Here is an 18,862-nt window from a genome sequence, read left to right on the forward strand (position 1 = left end):
CCATTGGATTGGTATCACAATATTTTATTATTTATTCCTATCAAAGTTGTTAAGAACATCCATAAGTATGTCAAGAGCTAAACAGAAAGAAATGTTATAAAATTAAGATGAATATTCAGCAGACAGGGAATTAAAAATTGATTTCTGAAATGTAACAAAGTTAAAAGTACTTCAAAATAAATATGAAGAAAATAAGCTAAGATTTTCAATGATTTTGAGTTTTGAAAGTTTTTGAAGTCTATCTATACTGTGGTATTATTATATATTTTTATATGAATTTCATATGAATATGTAATTTGGTACATTACTATTTATATAAGTAAATATTCTCCATTAAAAGTCATTCTGCAAACTCATTCATAATTTTAAATAAAATTCAACAGCTTTTACATTTAATGTACACCTTTCATTTTATGGCACTGTTAACCCTAGGGTGAATACAACAAGGAAGCTTTGCACTTTGTTTTTCTATGTATAAAGATATGAATGGAGTACAAAGATGGATCCACAGCATAAATGTGTTGTCAAAATTTCATGGCAGGGGTAATTAGGAAAAAAAAAATCTCAGAAGACTTTGTCAATAGGGGAAGGGAAGGCAATAATGAAAAAAATGTTTGTGAAACACTATCCTAATGCATTTGGAGAGTGCAAATTGAAAAGCAAAAACAAAAGTAGAAAGCAAGAGGGAACTTTCAGAAAATGGAAACCATGGGCTCCTATTTAAGACACAGACCTGAAGGAAGGTCCTCAGAGAACCTAGAGTGTAGGTTCACAGAGTCAACCACCTCCCTAGGACAGAAGCATCTGCAAGGTCCCCGATGGCCCCAGCCTGGTCCTTACTCCTGGTCCTGCTGTTGCTCAGCTGCAACTCCATCTGCTCTCTGGGCTGCCACCTGCCTCACACCCACAGCCTGCCCAACAGGAGGGTCCTGATGCTCCTGCAACAACTGAGGAGGGTCGCCCCTTCCTCCTGCCTGCAGGACAGAAACGACTTTGCATTTCCCCAAGAGGCGCTGGGTGGCAGCCAGTTGCAAAAGGCTCAAGCCATCTCTGTGCTCCACGAGGTGACCCAGCACACCTTCCAGCTCTTCAGCACAGAGGGCTCGGCCACCACGTGGGACCAGAGCCTCCTGGACAAGCTCCGCGCTGCACTGGATCAGCAGCTCACTGACCTGCAAGCCTGTCTGAGGCAGGAGGAGGGGCTGCGGGGGGCTCCCCTGCTCAAGGAGGACTCCAGCCTGGCTGTGAGGAAATACTTCCACAGACTCACTCTCTATCTGCGAGAGAAGAGACACAGCCCTTGTGCCTGGGAGGTTGTCAGAACAGAAGTCATGAGAGCCTTCTCTTCCTCAACAAACTTGCAGGAGAGATTCAGGAGAAAGGACTGACACACACCTGGGTCAACACGGAAATGATTCTCATGGACCAACAGACCACACTTCCTCCTGCGCTGCCATGTGGAAGACTCTCATTTCTGCTGTCATTGGGCCCTGAAATGAACCAATATGTCAAATGTTTTCTGGAATATTAAGCAACATCATGTTCTACTCTATAGGCACTGGTTCCTCACAGATGCCAAAGCTGATCTATCTACATATTTAACTTCCTGGACATTTATTTATTTACTTTAATATTTATTTAATATTTATAAATATTTAAATTATTTTGTTGATAAAATATTATGTATACTTATGGGAAAATGTATATTTTGTATTTAGTTTATGATTTTTCTTCCTTTATTAAATTCTTACTGTAAACGACTTACTTTGTTTCTTTGTTAAAACAGAAACACCAAGCCTGAATGGCAGCTTGATAAAAAAATGCATTTTATGATTCCTTGAGCCCTCTTTAGGATTCGCCTGTTAGAAGTAAAAATACTCTAGCTCTGGCTATGTTGTTTGTTGCTCTGGGGACCTTGAAGTGAACATAACCACTCCAACGCTTTTTATAACTCTGAATTTTTTCAAAAAAAAGTAACCTAAAAACAACAATCAAAAAATAAAAAGTCCATGCTTCAAGATTTGATGAATTCTTGGGAAGGATTTTCTACCTCTTGTTGGTTGTGGAATTTTTTTCCCTGGAAAAAGTTATAGAGATGCTTGAAGATGTGGTATTCAGTTGGCAAGAGGTCAGGTAATTATCTTATCCTTATGCTCAAATATCACAATCATTCACTTCCTCCCAGTGTAGAAATCCCCAGCGTGCTCTCATTCACTCTGAATGAAGGTGTCCTCTCCATTCATACAGCTGTGTCCTTCTCCTTTACGGTTTCTGGTTGTCAATTTCCCCTTAGGACTGCAAACCACCAACTAAAAGCAGAACCTGAGTGAAAGTTCTAGATCTGTCAGACACTCTTCACCTACTCTGCCTGTCAAGTACTGCAGGTCCAGACTGTCCAGCCTCCCAGAGAAACACAGTAAATAGAGGGAACCCCACCCCACAGTGAACAACAGTGGAGACACCAGAGGCTCCCCTGAGTGTCTGCTGCTGCTAAGTCACTTCAGTCGTGTCCGACTCTGTGCGACACCATAGACGGCAGCCCCCCAGGCTCCGCCATCCATGGGATTCTCCAGGCAAGAACAATGGAGTGGGTTGCCATTTCCTCTCCAATGCATGAAAGTGAAAAGTGAAAGTGAAGTCGCTCAGTCGTGTCCGACTTTTGTGATGCCATGGACTGCAGCCTACCAGGCTCCTCCGTTCGTGGGATTTTCCAGGCAAGAGTACTGTTGGGTGGCCATTGCCTTCTCCTCTGAGTGCCTACCTAGGCTATTCCACGTGATGGTTGCACTAGGAGGAACTCACCTGGTTCAGGAATCACATTTGAGAAAAGCCCAAAGCATCTGACACTTGGAGTTGAAAGGCAGCAGCAGCTTGAGAACTTGGAAGGAGAACAGAGATGTTTAAAGTGTTCACTGGAGCAGCAGCGGGTCCTCAGGACACAGAACAACACAGATGAACTACACTGAGGCAAGTGCTTCTCCACAACATTCCTGTTCAGAGACTGAGAACACTGAAGCGGATGCTGAGAGCACAGAGACAGAGCACGAATGCCTGGCCACCAGCTGTGTCCCCAGCACAGATGACGTTCACACCACAGCAGCCTGCAGAGTCCTGGAAGGCATGAGGGTCACTCCCGTCACAGCTGCAGACTTGTTTCTTCCTTAGGACCCAGCAAGTAATCACACAGCAGGGCAAGAGGTGCCTGGGGACAATGCAATCTAAGGAAGTTCTTAAATTCCATCATGGTGTCTTTGCATCTCTGAGAGAAAAAAGATCAAACAAGATTGAATAGAAAGGGCACAGGCAGGGCTTTTAATACATTTAGCAACAGTGGGACAGAGCTTACCTCATAGGACATATGTTAGTAAAGTGAACACTGGAAGAATACAGTTTCTCAAAGTAACAAAGATCTTTGTGGAAATTCATGTATTTAGTGTAGACAATTTTCAGGACATTGATGGATCAGTCATCTTTCTCTTCTTTCCAGTTGGGACATACAGCACTCAGTAGCTATATGTAAAGTTGGAGGGACTTTTAAAATAATTTTATTTATTTATTCATTTTTCACTGTGCTGTGTCTTCATTGCCGCCTGCACTTTGCTCTAGTTGTGGCAAAGGTGGGTCCTCTCTACTTGTGGTGCACAGGCTTCTCCCTGTGGCAGCTTCTCTTGTTGGGGAGCACGGGCTCCCATGCACTTGGCTTTGGTAGTGGGGGTCCCCGGGTCTTGCGCACAGGGCAATAGTTGCGGCACACGGCTCAGCTGTTCTGCAGCATGCGCATCCTCTAGGGCCGCATGTGGTCCTATTGGCAGGTGGGCTCCTCACCACTGAGCCACCATGGAGGCCCCTCAGGGAACATTTAAAGTACATTGAGAGGTTTGGAAACCTTCCTGGGGTTTAGGGTCCTAAACAAGTAAAAAACATTCCGATATTACTGCTAATAATATCATTTCATTAACAAATTAATTTCTAAATAACCTTTTCTTGTCAATTCTATAGTATTACTTAATGATGTTTAATATGTTGAACTATAAATTTTTTAAAAAGATAACTATACAAGGCTTTGAGGCTTACTTCACGATTCAAGCCAGCTTCTCCCTGCCAAGGAGGAAAATGTTCACTGCTTCTGTCTAGGAAGCACACGTGTGCTTCCATCTTGGTCACACACAGGCCTCCTCAACACCCACATCTTGACCAGAAGTTGGGAAATAGAGTAGCGGTTCTTCACTGGACTCCATCAGTAGACACCAGGATGACCCGGCTGGACTGGAGGTGAGAAACCCAGGTGTCTTCCTTGAGAACGAGAACAGCAGGTTACCTGAAGAGGTCTCCTGGAAGGGGTCCTTGTCAACCAAAAAAAAAACAAAACCCAAAACATGACTCCCAAGAGTGCATTTTATTGGGAGGACTTGCTGAGGACTACAGGCCAGAGGTCAGCCTCCCCTCAGCTCTGAGGAACTGCCCCACGGACGGAGAGGAGGTCAGTATGCATGCGATTGTGGTGAAGGGGTGACGTGCAGATAAGCTCACATCTTGGGAGAAAGTGGCTGAGAATCAGGAGGAAAGGATGTCTCTCTGAAAGATTTTAGAGCTTTTCTACCCATGAGAAGTTGTAAAATTGGGTTCATCAATTTTCTCTGGAAATTATTTAACTATCAGAAGGCCTGTTGTGTCAGTTTTCCCAGAGCACAGAGGGCCTCGTTCCTGATCTCAACTCTGAACTCCTATTAGGGTGTGATGGAGGTCAGGGTCTACTGCAGTGGGTAGAGACTTCATTCTGCAGAATCTGATGTGGAATGATGTTTTCATTGTCATCCTGAAGGAGAAACATCAGAACTCATGTGGCGAGAGAGTGTTACCTGCTTTTTCTTTGTTCTTAAGCTCACAAGAAAGGTCAAGAAGTTTAAATACATAGAAAGTAGGGCTTACCTCTCATAGGGCCAATAAAATTATTTTACTATATTTCATTGAAGAAACCACTCATAAAAGCTTAGACTTTGGGGAGGCTTGTGTGATCGGACTTCCCCAACCAGGGATTGAAATCAGGTCATTGCAGTGAAAGTACTGGATCCTAACAACTAGACAATGAGCAAACACCTACTTTTCTTTTAGCTGGCAGAACAATCTACTCCCTTCCAACTACTTAATAGTGATTTTCTCTATTTATGATTAGATCTCAATTCTGCGGACTTCAGACCACACACTGCAGCCCTACAAAACAGTAGGTCTTGACTCTTTGGCATCTGAAATGGACAAGGGGTCTTTGTCAACTCACTCTCCTCCTATCACTTATTTCATTGGTTCCTTAATGTCATGTTCATTTGCAGCCTTCCTTTTTTTTTAAAATTGGATTGTTCAGACAAATCAAAGCCCCCAAGATTTGCTCTTGAATCTTTGCTATGATTGGCATAGTTCATTTGTCTAGATTTATATTTTTCTCCAGGAGTATAAGTGAGTGTGACCCTAAGAGTTAATGAGAGGATTCAGTTAAAATTCTAAAGAACTAGTCCATTAGTAGCAGGCAATAAAATTCAGCTACTATTTTTAATATCATAATTATTATTATCCAGATTAAGTTCAGGATGTTTTGGAATCATTTAATTCTATTTCATCCTAGTTTTTTTCAAAGCATCTTCTCATTGCCTGAGTGGATTTATTACGTAGACAGATGCTCAGCAAGGCTGCTCTCCAAGACACTGCCAGAGAAGGTTAGTATTCCAGCAATTGGCGTTCTAGTTGTCCATCTCTTCTTAGGTAGTGGATTTGAATTCTTCCTTCTCTCCTGAAACTAATCCTACGTGCATTAATTGAAAGAAAAATGAGGTAGCCAATCTTGCAAAGCAAAGGGCAGTCACTTGACCCAGGACTTGACCTTCGTGAGCTTCTGTCAGAAGCAGCCATGGCCCAGCCTTTCTGTTGTTCATACTGGCCTCATGCTTCCCCTCTGCCACAGCCTCATCCCCAGCTGTGCTGCACTGAAGTTTGCTAACTAAGAAGACATCATTGTGTCGGGGAAAACCACTTCCCTTCGTTCATATTCAGACATTCAGACTTAGATTAGTTTTCTTTTTGCCCACAAAACAACCGTGGAGTTTTACTTTCTAGGAAAGTGGCAAAGGGAAACAACAACAAAAAAAACTAAAGTCTTAAATATGATAGAGCTTATAGCCCCTCTGCCTTTTTTTTACTTCACTTTATTTTTCTTACCTCAATGTGAATTAGAGCTAGAGCAGGAGTAGCAAGACAAACCCTGGTCAACAAGTCACTAAATGAATGTAGAAACTAAAGTGAAAAGTTATACTCAAGTAAAGGAAAGACTCTTTACCCTACACATGGACATCACCAGATGGTCAACACCGAAATCAGATTGATTATATTCTTCGCAGCCAAAGATGGAGAAGCTCTATACAGTCAGCAAAAACAAGACCAGGAGCTGACTGTGGCTCAGATCATGAACTCCTTATTGCCAAATTCAGACTGAAATTGAAAAAAAGTAGAGAAAACCAGTAGACCATTCAGGTATGACCTAAATCAAATCCCTTATGATTATACAGTGGAAGTGAGAAATAGATTTAAGGGCCTAGATCTGATAGATAGAGTGCCTGATGAACTATGGAATGAGGTTCATGACATTGTACAGGAGACAGGGATTAAGACCATCCCCATGGAAAAGTAATGCAAAAAGGCAAAATGGCTGTCTGCGGAGTCTTACAAATAGCTGTGAAAAGAAGAGAAGCGAAAAGCAAAGGAGAAAAGGAAAGATTTAAGCATCTGAATGCAGAGTTTCAAAGAATAGCAAGGAGAGATAAGAAAGCCTTCTTCAGCGATCAATGCAAAGAAATAGAGGAAAACAACAGAATGGGAAAGACTAGAGATCTCTTCAAGAAAATTAGAGATACCAAGGGAACATTTCATGCAAAGATGGGCTCGATAAAGGACAGAAATGGTATGGACCTAATACAATCAGAAGATATCAAGAAGAGGTGGCAAGAATACAGAGAAGAACTGTACAAAATAATACAGTTATTATAAGACCCAGATAATCACAATGGTGTGATCACTGACCTAGAACCAGACATCCTGGAATGTGAAGTCAAATGGGCCTTAGAAAGCATCACTACGAACAAAGCTACTGGAGGTGATGGAATTCCAGTTGAGCTATTTCAAATCCTGAAAGATGATGATCCTGAAAGTGCTGCACTCAATATGCCAGCAAATTAGGAAAACTCAGCAATGGCCACAGGACTGGAAAAGGTCAGTTTTCATTCTGATCCCAAACAAAGGCAATGCCAAAGAATGCTCAAACTACCACACAAATGTAGTCATTTCACATGCTAGTAAAGTAATGCTCAAAATTCTCCAAGCCAGGCTTTAGCAATATGTGAACCGTGAACTTCCTGATGTTCAATCTGGTTTTAGAAAAGGCAGAGGAACCAGAGATCAAATTGCCAACATCTGCTGGATCATCGAAAAAGAAGAGAGTTCCAGAAAAACATCTATTTCTGCTTTATTGACTATGCCAAAGCCTTGGACTGTGTGGATCACAATAAACTGTGGACAATTCTGACAGTGATGGGAATACCAGACCACCTGACCTGCCTCTTGAGAAATCTGTATGCAGGTCAGGAAGCAACAGTTAGAACTCGACACGGAACAACAGACTGGTTCCAAATAGGAAAAGGAGTACGTCAAGGTTGTATATTGTCACCCTGCTTACTTAACTTATATGCAGAGTACATCATCAGAAACGCTGGGCTGGAAGAAGCACAAGCTGGAACCAAGATCGCCAGGAGAAATATCGATAACCTCAGATATGCAGATGACACCACCCTTATGGCAGAAAGTGAAGAGGAACTAAAAAGCCCCTTGATGAAAGTGAAAGTGGAGAGTGAAAAAGTTGGCTTAAAGCTCAACATTCAGAAAACGAAGATCATGACATCTGGTCCCATCACTTCATGGGAAATAGATGGGGAAACAGTGGAAACAGTGTCAGACTTTATTTTTGGGGGCTCCAAAATCACTGCAGATGGGGATTGCAGCCATGAAATTAAAAGAAGCTTACTCCTTGGAAGGAAAGTTATGACCAACCTAGATAACATATTCAAAAGCAGAAACATTACTTTGCCAACAAAGGTCCATCTAGTCAAGGCTATGGTTTTTCCAGTGGTCATGTATGGATGTGAGAGTTGGACTGTGAAGAAGGCTGAGTGCGGAGGAATTGATGCTTTTGAACTGTGGTGTTGGAGAAGACTCTTGAGAGTCCCTTGGATTGCAAAGAGATCCAACCAGTCTATTCTGAAGGAGATCAGCCCTGGGATTTCCTTGGAAGGAATGATGCTAAAGCTGAAACTCCAGTACTTTGGCCACCTCATGCGAAGAGTTGACTCATTGGGAAAGACTCTGATGCTGGGAGGGATTGGGGGCAGGAGGAGACGGGGACGACAGAGGATGAGATGGCTGGATGGCATCACTGACTCGATGGACGTGAGTCTGAGTGAACTCCGGGAGTTGGTAATGGACAGGGAAGCCTGGCGTGCTGCGATTCATGGGGTCGCAAAAACTCGGACATGACTGAGCGACTGAACTGACTAACTGACTGAAAGGAAAGAAGGCTATTTCTCCCTGAACGAGTAGCCTGGTTCTCATCGTCCTTCGCTCTCAGAGGGAGAAAGAGACAGAAGAACAGACATGCCCAGTGGAATCAACTGCCTGAATGAATGACTGAAACTCACTAGATTCTGTGACATAAGCTTCCAGTGAGAGACAATACCATCACTGAATCTCCTTCCTCCAGCTCAGGAACTCTGAACAGAAAAGTGTTGAACAGTTTAAGTAAAAGTGTTGAATAATAAAAACGTTCTTGACACATATCCCATTGGATGGGTACATTTGAAGTTATTGGGAAACAGGTAAAATTAGTAATTTAAACTGATGACATTTTCTTTGATCATATTGTGAATACATAAATGAAAATCAAAAAAGGAAGTAAAAGTGTATTAAAACAATTAGAAAATGAAAATTACCATGTTCCCTATTTAATGGCCTCACTTAGAAAGCATGGCATCAGAGAACCTACCTCAAGGTTCTACCAGACGCCAGCAGACACCGCTCAGCCAGGCCAGCAGCTGCTTCGTCTTTCCCATGGCCTTCATGCTCTCTCTACTGATGGCCCTGGTGCTGGTCAGCTATGGCCCGGGAGGATCCCTGGGCTGTGACCTGTCTCAGAACCACGTGCTGGTTGGCAGGCAGAACCTCAGGCTCCTGGACCAAATGAGGAGACTCTCCCCTCGCTTCTGTCTGCTGGACAGAAAAGATTTCGCTTTCCCCCAGGAGATGGTGGAGGGCGGCCAGCTCCAGGAGGCCCAGGCCATCTCTGTGCTCCACGAGATGCTCCAGCAGACCTTCAACCTCTTCCACACAGAGCGCTCCTCCGCTGCCTGGGACACCACCCTCCTGGAGCAGCTCCGCACTGGACTCCATCAGCAGCTCGATGACCTGGACGCCTGCCTGGGGCAGGTGATGGGAGAGGAAGACTCTGCCCTGGGAAGGATTGTCCCCACACTGGCTGTGAAGAAGTACTTCCACGGAATCCATGTCTACCTGAAAGAGAAGGAATACAGCAACTGTGCCTGGGAAATTGTCAGACTGGAAATCATGAGATCCTTCTCTTCATCAGCCAACTTGCAAGAAAGGTTAAGAATGATGGATGGAGACCTGAACTCACCTTGACACGACTCTCACTGACTAAGACACCACATCACCCTCATATACTCCTCTGAAGTCATTTCAGAAGACTCTGATTTCTGCTTTAGCCATAATGTTTCCAGAATTCAATCAATAGTACTTTCTCAGTAGCAAAAAGCAAGTAGATATAAAAAGTATTCAACTGCACGGGGATCAGTCCATAAGGGATGACTGCCATGATGTTATTTATGTTTATTTATGTATTTATTTTCTTTTATCTCATCATATTTATATTTTCATGTAAAAATGTTTGTCTGCATTATAATAAAATTTAGAAAATATGTTCATTTCCTTAATCTTCTAATTTGTTTTATTTATTAATTTCTTATGAAAGTAAATTTCTTTTTTCATTATGAAGAACTAAAGACTTATTTTGTCTACAGAAACCTATCGTGGAATAGCATTTGTCCATTTATACTACAGAATAGTCGTATCACTTTTCAGGAAATGATTGCCAAAAGGTAGAATTCCTGGAATTCCCTGGCAGTCCAGTGGGTAAGACTCCATGCTTCCAGTGTGAGAAGCTCAGGTACCATGGATACCTGGTCAAGGAACTAAGATCCTGCAAGCTGTGGAGTGCAGCCCATCCACTCAAAAAAAAAAACAACAAACACAGGTAGAAAGGAGTCTCTGAAACGGTGGTAAATGATTAGTCCTCAAGTCACAAGTATCACTAGTTTTATACCCAATCAACAGAGAATGGCTGGTGTCAGTATGTGGGGGGAGGACTCCCCTCCTCCAGGGAAGCTGCGAACATGTGGTGCTGAGTGGATGATCCTGACTTCACTCTTCCTCCCACCTTCTCCTCAGTCCTGCTTTACTGAACAATCCACTCCCTTACACTATATCTTCACTGCCTCCAACACAGAAGCTCTGTTCTGTGATGGTTTCTAGCTTCAAAGTTTCTCTGAGTGGAAATCTCTAGAAAAGTGTGCAAGTGAAAGGAGAGTTCTAGAAGTTTCAAAAACTTTGAATTGCAGCTCTGCTATTTAACAGCAGTGTGACCCTGCAAAATATCACAAACACTAAGCATATGGATATGGCAACCCACTCCAATATTCTTTCTTGAAAATCCCATGGACAGAGGAGACTGGTGGGCTACAGTCCATGGATCACAGGAGTTGGACATGACTGAACCAACTTAGCATGCATGCATTATATCTTGATCTTCTTCTCAAGTATAGGGAAAATAACAGTAGTTTTTCATGGGACTACTGTTTGGATCAATGAGTCCATATTAAAAGAAGCATAAAAGTGTGCTTGGTCAAATAATCAGGACAGGGCGAGTCCCAGAGTAGCTGCCCACAGGGAGCAGGCAGGACAGCTGGCCTGAGGCAGGGACTGAAAGGCTACACTGGAAAGATGTGAGGTCTTTGGTAAAAATATTTAACTTGGGTGCTAGTTTCACAGTATATTCAGTGTGTGAACTCTCCTGTGCTCAAGGCTGAAGACAATTCCAATTTCTGTGTTTCAGACTTCTAGAAGTATTCTTAGGAAGTCACAGAAATTCTTTGAGAAAGAAGGATTAGTAGAAAATGCTTTCATCTACTATAAAAATGAATAATAGGGAAATCATAGAGATCTCATATGAATGCAGAAAATCACACACATTACTCATTAACAATGTTTCTTGCTTCTTTAGTCTGAGTACAACTCTACTACTTCTTGAAGACATTTCTAAACTTACCTTCTCAACTCGCTGTTGGGTTTCAGTCTTTCAGCAGCAAAGCAGAGGCAGGAAGAAAAGAGCAAGGGCCATGCAGGGTGAGGCTCTGCTCTCCAGCCCTGGGCCGTCCTGGGTTTGCTCCCAGTTGTTTTCCGTGGAGGCTTCAGTCCCTAAGTGCCGGCAGTGTCACCTCCTAGAGCCGGTCCTTCTCAGAAATCAGTGCCTTTGAGGAGAGACTGCTACAAGTGCATGCAGGTGTCTTAGAGCGCAAGCGAGAGTCTTTCTCTGAACAAGGGGCCATGAAGTCAATATTATTGGTCAAAATACATAAACCTTGCACATGCATACTGCCAACTGTCCATGATAACAGTGGCTACATTAATCCATATTCAAGACTATATAAGCTCTTATATGTTCTCACTCATTGACCAAAACAGGATCTTATCATCCTTTTCAATTTTGCCAATTTGACTGGTGACACTTAGCATCTAGCAGCAACCATTAATTTTCCGTTTCCTAACTGATGGCGGTTGTCATCAGTCATACTCCAGCCTTCTAGTCCACCTCTTGGAATTGGTTCGGGAGAACTCTGAAAGAAAAACAATCTGCAGGCAAAGGAGAAATGTACTGAAAACAACTGGAGCCCCAGCATCACAGTGTAGAGCTGAGAAGAGCTGTGGACTTGAGACTTCAGTTTTTAGACCAGTGCACTAGAGCAGGTGACAGCCTTTCCCATCACATCCACTGGAAATGCAGGTTTCTTCTGTGAATTTCTGATCCATGCACAATGCACCCACTGCTCTTGCATTGTCACTTTACCCATGTAAAGGAGTTCATGATTCATTTTTGTTCAAACTCCGTGATCTCCAGCTAGAAGACACACAGATTGCAAGGTCTTCAACCATATCCCTGGCCCCACACTCCCACTGCACTCCTGCCATCCGGCTGGATCCAGGCTGAGTCTCATGTGTGACAAAGTCACTTATGGCTTCCTGTGTTCAGGGCCCAGAACTGTCTTCCATTCAAACTCATGAACTAGGTCATGACCTGCTCTAGTTTTCAGGGCTTTAAAAATCTGTCTTGATGGTGATGCCGTCCGAAGATGCACGCTGGAATCATATACCCAACTGCCTATTTCACAGTTGGTACCTACTGAGCACACAGTATGCTGAAATCAAAAGCATTTTGACTGCACGTTTTTAAGCAATTTATCCATATGATTTGACATTTTGAAAAAGTTAATGAAACTCTACAGTGAAAAACTGACTACATAAAAAAATGAATGTTTAATAGATAATCCTTGGTTAAAAGAGGAAAAAGGAATTTGTAAGTTGAGATTGGTTATTTAAGGTACTTATTGGGTCATAATTTGTCAAATATGGCATTCCCTCCGTGAAGAGAGATATATACAAAGTAGCAATTTTGAAAACATTACTGATGATTTTGCTTCCATTAAAGCCAGAAACTTAAAAGTACTATTGTGGCATAAGAAAATATTTCAACTTGATGTGAGTTTAACACATATATTTTAAAAGATTTTTCAGACAATTAACATTACAGGAGAAATTTACCTTTTATATTAATATTGAATGAAATAATTTTCTCTTTCCCCTGGGGCTCCTTTAAGTCCCAGTCTTGTCCCCAAGTCTTCCTTCCCACTGGAGGGTCGCAATATCGAGTAGATTTCTGTCCGGATTGTAGATGCCTTTCCCGTTGTCCCTGAATTAGCCCTTTTCCCCAGAAACAGTCCTGAATCTGAAAACATACCACAACATGCTCTGATTTTCTGCCATCTGCTGCTGCTGCTAAGTCGCTTCAGTCCTGTCCGACTCTTCGCGATCCACGGACTGCAGCCTACCAGGCTCCCTCGTCCATGGGATTTTCCAGGCAAGAATACTGGAGTGAGTTGCCACTGGATTTCCAGCCATCAATCGCAGCATAAATGCGCACCGGTGTTAAATCGCTCTGGGTAAAGTCTCCTCCCAGGAAGGGGAGGGTGGATACAAGGGCTGGTGCAGAAATTAAAGGCTCTAGGAGAAGCAGCGGCAAAGCTCCCCTGGGCAGTCCTGCCCGAAAAAGAAGTTTCCTTTCTGCTCGCGCGGCCCCACACGCTCCCTGGGCCCCGGTGGCGCCTTGCCCGGGTCGCGGCTCCTGCCGAGGGCGACCCCCGAGTTCTCCCCGTGGATCCGCCGCCCGAGTTGGCCGCTCTGTACCTGGAGGCGGGTCCAGCTGGGTTTGCGGCGCCGGTCTTTCAGTTACTGAGAGATCGGGCGCCCCCTCCCGGCCGTTGGGGCGCAGCAAAAGGAGCTCGGAGGGCTGCTTAGCTTAGTGCAGGACCTGAGCTGTTTCACTGAGGCCCAGGGGAAGTGCTGAGTTTCCGGACTCCTGTTTCCCTGCTGATGGCCATGGGGACGTTCTGCTCCATTCCTCACAATTCACCCGTTAGCATACGTCTTCTATTCTTCCAGTCATTTCCCATATTCGAGTAATTTGGTAGCATTAAGTATGCTTTACCTATATCCACAAATAGCATCAGCTTGGGGTTTTCTACAGAGGAGTCACTGAAATGTTTGTAATTCAATCTGAGCAGGGGTCATAACTCTCAAGGATCTTGTCCATCATGTATCTCAATTTTATGGTGAGGATCACTTAACAAAGTATGAGTCATCTTGGACAGTTAAAAACGATTATTTTAGAATTATTTTAGAATTATTAATTTTGTCAAGCACAGTTAGACTCTCAGTACTAACTGCTGCTGCTACGTCACTTCAATTGTGTCCGACTCTTTGCGACCCCATAGACAGCAGCCTACCAGGCTCCTCTGTCCCTGAGATTCTCCAGGCAAGAATACTGGAGTGGGTTGCCATTTCCTTCTCCATTTCCTTCTCAGTAATAACTACCACTTGATAATTTCATTTTGCTTCTTATACAAAATAATCAGGATACTTTGTAAGTCACTCAACTTATTGAGAATTTGGAGGGAGACTGCCGGGAGCCGGCAAGAGACATTCCACTCGTGACAAAGGTCATGAGGAAGGGGGCTCGGCATACGCAAAGGCGGGATCGAGCCTCGGGAGTGCCCCCGGATATTCTCGAGCATCTACCCCCCAAAAACCAGAGTCTGCCTACTTTATTGCTTTGTGCTCTCACCTCTGACTTTACTGGGGGCTGTCCCCCACCACCATCTCACTCTCTCTGTCAAAGAGTTAACTTACAGCTCCAATTAATAAAGTTCCTGGGCAATTAGGAGTGTTTAAATCCAAACCCCTCAGATGGCTCTCTAACTCGCCTGACAAGTTTACCCGGACACCTACAGCTATGCATACGATTGTTTACAGTCTCCCAGCCTCCAGAGGCACGGGAAGCTTAAGATATTCAAATAGCTTAGAGCCTCTCAGAGAATTAGAAGCTGTCAGAATAAAACTAGTAAAAGATTTCATTGATGAGCCAATGTTTGTTGCCAAGTTTTCACATCCCCTGAATTGTATCCTTGAATGTGCATTAATTAATATAGTTGGTATGTAGAAAAAATAAGTAGTGGCCTGGTGTTAGTAACTTTAGACCCTTAAGGTAGTAAATTCTTTCCTTTGTAAACCCATTACACATCCACCCTATAGGAACGTAATCTTATCTTCGGAGGATGGCGCCAAACCTTAAAATAATTACTCTTAGAGAAAATAAGTCTTTGTTGATAAGTCCTTGTCAAGAGTCATAAAATGTTAATAGGCCTCTGGCCAGAAGATGATGTAAATCACCTAAACCATTTGTATACGATAAATCTGCAGGAAAGAAACCCTGGTTTTTGATAAGCATCAAAGACTGCTGATTTTGCATCCCCTATTGTCCTCTATGTGTAACTTAGGGTATAAAAGCCCCTGTTGAAAATAAAGCTATGGGCCTTGCTCACCAACGCTTGGTCTCCCCATGTCATTCTTCCCTTTAACTTCTAGCTGAGTGTCCATCTGGAGCGTGGATGTCCTCTGCGACCATTTATTTGCCTGGGCTTCTAAGACCCACTCGAGAAGGTGTCTAAGGTGGGGCACCTTCCGCTATTCGAGAGGGCGCCTGCGGCCTCCGTGGTCAGAGCTAACCTGGTGTCACGGGTTATATTGATTTTCCGCGTAAACCAAGCCACTCAGCTTCTTTTCTCCACTGAATTTTCCTACTGAGCTATCCTCATTCTATTCCTCTTTATTATATCTAATTAACATTTGAATAGGCCGCCTAGCCGTCTCTCCTTCGAAGACCCTGGATCAGCCGGGGCTGGACCCCGGCAGGAGACGTTAATGGAAATAAGAGATTTGTAACATCGAGGTATGAAACAACAAAGGGACATCTTGTGTTAGAAGTAAAAGAGGGAAATAAGCGGGAGTTCAGTACATGCAGTGTGCTCAGGTGTTTATGCTGTGGACAGGGAGTATGGAATCTGACATATTAGGTTTTGAAATCTGGATTTACAAATTCATTATTAGATTATTTCATTCAAATAAAGTCTTAGCAGGGGGCTCTTGAAAAGGAGAACATTAACTCAGTTTCACTATGTTGGAAGGATTACGTGAGTCCCTTCAGAGGCTAAGGAATTTGTCGATGTTGTCACTGTCATTTGATGAACACTGATAGTCTGTGGAATTTGTCTGGTGAAAGTGTTAGTCGCTCAGTCGAGTCCGACTCTCTGTGACCCCATGAACTGTAGCCTGTCAGGCTCCTCTGCCCATGGAATTCTCCAAGCAAGAATACTGGAGTGGGTTACCATTTCCTTCTCCAGGGGATCTTCCTGACTCAGGGATTGAACCTTGGTCTCCTGCATTGCAGGTGGATTCTTTACCACCTGAGCCACCAGGGAAGCCTGGTAAGTCCTTGGTAATTAGGTTCACAGTATAACATTTATAATATTTAATGAGTAAACAATTCAGGATGGATGTGCCATAAAAAGTGAGGGTAGCATCAGGGAATGTGTTCTTTCTCCTCAAATAAATATCAAGAATGAAATAGATCCTAATGAATCCTTGCCATAAACACAATACCGTGGTATCTTCTTATTACCATGCTATAGACTGAATGTGTGTGTGTTCCCCAAATTCATATATTGAAACCCTACCCCTCGAGACTCCTTGATGGTCCAGTGGCCAGGACTCCATGCTCCCATAGCAGGGAGCCTGAGTTGGATCTCTGGTCAGGGAAGTAGATCCTGCATGTGGCAAGCAAGATTTCCCATGGCCCAAGTAAAGATCCCGCATGAAGCAAGGAAGATCCAAGATCCAGCATGATTCAACTAAGACCTGGCCCAGCCAAATAAGTACATAAAATAAATATTTTTAAAATTCTTAAAAAACCTGTAGAAACCCAACCCATCAATGTGATCATATCACAAACTGGAATATTAAGGACTAGCAATCAATAAAATTCAGCTATTACTTTTAATATCATAATTTTACTATTACCGGGATTAAGATCGGGATCTTTTGGAATCATTTCATTCCTGTCATTCTAGTTTTTTCAAAGCATCTTCTCATTACCCAAGTGGATTTATTAACTACACAGATGCTAGGCAAGGCTGGTCTCCTAAACCCTGCCAGAAAGGGTTTGTGTTCTAGCAACTGGGGTTCTGATTGCCCGTCTCTCTTCTGTCTCCGCTTATACTGATCACATGTGTATTAAAGGAAAGGAAAATCAGCTAGCTGGTCTTACAAAGCTGAAGGCAGTCAACTGACCCAGGACTTGGCCTTCATTGAGCTTCTGTAAGAAGCAGCCCTGTCCCAGTCTTTGTGTTGTGCATACTGGCCTCATCCTTCCCCTCTGCCACAGCCACTCCCCAGCTGTGCTGCACTGCAGTTTGCTAACTCAGAATAATACATCATTACGTCAGGGGAAAACCACTTCCCTTCTTTCATACTCAGGACATTGAGACTTACTCTTGTTTTCTTCCTGCCCACAAAACAACTGTGGAATTTTACTTTCTAGGAAAGTTGCAAAGAGAAACAAAAACAAATCCAACGTCTTGAAAGTGAAAGAGATGCAGCCTCTCTGGCTCTCTTTACTTCCCTTTCTTGTTCTCATCTCATCATGAAATACAACCAGAGCAGAGGCAGGAATACCAACATTGTCCAATAAGTCACTAAGTATATATAAAAGTTTAAATGAAAAATTACACTCAAGTAAAGGACAGAAGGCTATTTCTCCTGGTCTAGTACCCCGGGTCTCAATGCCCTGCAATCTCAGAGGAGACAGAAACAGAGGAACAGAGATGCCCAGTAGAATCAACTGCCTGAATCAATGACTGAAACTCATTAGATTCTGTGACATAAGCTTCCAATAAGAGACAATACCATCACTGAATCTCCTTCCTTCAGCTCACAAACTCTGAGCAGAACAAGTGTTGAAGAGTTTAAGTAAAAGAGTTCAATGATAAAACCTATACTTGGCAAAGTAAATATTATTTATCTACTAAAAGGAAAATAATTGCAGTTGGAAACTCCTCCACCAACTTGCACAAACACACTTTTGCTCTCAGCATCTGAGCACTGCTGACACTTTAGACACCTGGGGAAACGGGTCAGGAGAAGAAGAGGTCACCACTGAGAACTAGGGTCCTTCACACAAAAACTCCAGGGGAGAGGTTGCGGTTTCGGGGAGACAATTTATTTTCCCAACAAATCAATAAGCCATCCACAGAAAGGAGATTTTCGAGTCCTCAGGATGTGCTGAGCCTGTCCTCAGGGAGGGAGTCCAGCAGGTGAGCAAGGGGACTCAGTCACTCCAGAGGACAGGGGGTGGCTCCATGTGATCTCTCTCTTCTGAGTGAGGTGCTGTTGGGAAAATACAATTATCCTGGATTTACAGTCTCCTCACCCATGTTCCCTGAGAAGAACCAGTATTCTGGTGGGGGTATTGGCCCAGTCTGTGGAGGATGACAGGTCTCCAGTAAGAAAATGGTGGAAAGAAAGAGTGATGTTTGTAATGGTCCTGCCCTCATGGTTCCCTGAAGGGCAGGGATCTGCAGGAATGTGTTCTAGAAGGACAAGAAATGTGGGAGGAGTTCAAGGACTGATGATAATCAGCCTCTTGTCTAAATCAAACACTAAAGAAAACTCATCATTTGTTTCCAAGAGCTTAACTCCCAGGATGATCTGGTAAACCCCTTATAAATATGAAAACCATAGAGCGGACAGAGCCTGGCTTCCAATGGAACCAAAGAGGGAAAAATGGAGTCTAAGAGCAAGCCAAAAATGTGCTCATGGATAAGAGGAGAGAAACACTTATGCATGAGAGATAAAGGGCAATAAACATGTGTAATTACAAATGTCCATCAATTCTGACTTAAGAGAAAGACCTTTCTCATTTGATTGAAAAATATCCATTTGGATGGGCATATCTGAAGTCACTAGGAAAAGGCAAAATTAATAGTCTAGAAGGAAGAAAATTTCGTTGACTGCATTGAGAATACGTAACAGA

At 43.2% G+C, this 18,862-nt stretch overlaps 2 protein-coding genes and 1 long non-coding RNA gene across 3 annotated transcripts; 2 read left to right on the top strand and 1 right to left on the bottom strand.

Moving 5' to 3' along the window:
• The first annotated feature begins 423 nt into the window (after positions 1-423).
• LOC112583876 (interferon alpha-H-like) lies at positions 424-1,487 on the top strand. The gene has a single exon (XM_025281448.3). It carries the CDS (start codon positions 819-821, stop codon positions 1,386-1,388), a length of 570 nt encoding a protein of 189 aa, XP_025137233.3. The 5' UTR covers positions 424-818; the 3' UTR covers positions 1,389-1,487.
• A 1,161-nt stretch (positions 1,488-2,648) lies between these two features.
• On the bottom strand, positions 2,649-6,392 carry LOC112583877. The gene is made up of 3 exons (XR_006549814.2): positions 4,075-6,392; positions 3,347-3,905; positions 2,649-3,259 (listed from the first exon to the last, which is right to left on the bottom strand). It is a non-coding gene; the product is annotated as an uncharacterized LOC112583877 (long non-coding RNA).
• A 2,118-nt stretch (positions 6,393-8,510) lies between these two features.
• LOC102389972 (interferon omega-1) lies at positions 8,511-9,729 on the top strand. The gene has a single exon (XM_006055516.4). It carries the CDS (start codon positions 9,058-9,060, stop codon positions 9,727-9,729), a length of 672 nt encoding a protein of 223 aa, XP_006055578.3. The 5' UTR covers positions 8,511-9,057.
• Positions 9,730-18,862: the final 9,133 nt, after the last annotated feature.

This window comes from Bubalus bubalis, chromosome 3 (genome assembly GCF_019923935.1).
Source record: "Bubalus bubalis isolate 160015118507 breed Murrah chromosome 3, NDDB_SH_1, whole genome shotgun sequence".
NCBI lineage: Eukaryota > Metazoa > Chordata > Mammalia > Artiodactyla > Bovidae > Bubalus > Bubalus bubalis.

Excerpts from the sequence above, each read along its gene's own strand:
- LOC112583876 (XM_025281448.3), top strand. The coding sequence starts at position 819 with ATGGCCCCAGCCTGGTCCTTACTCCTGGTCCTGCTGTTGCTCAGCTGC.
- LOC102389972 (XM_006055516.4), top strand. The coding sequence starts at position 9,058 with ATGGCATCAGAGAACCTACCTCAAGGTTCTACCAGACGCCAGCAGACA.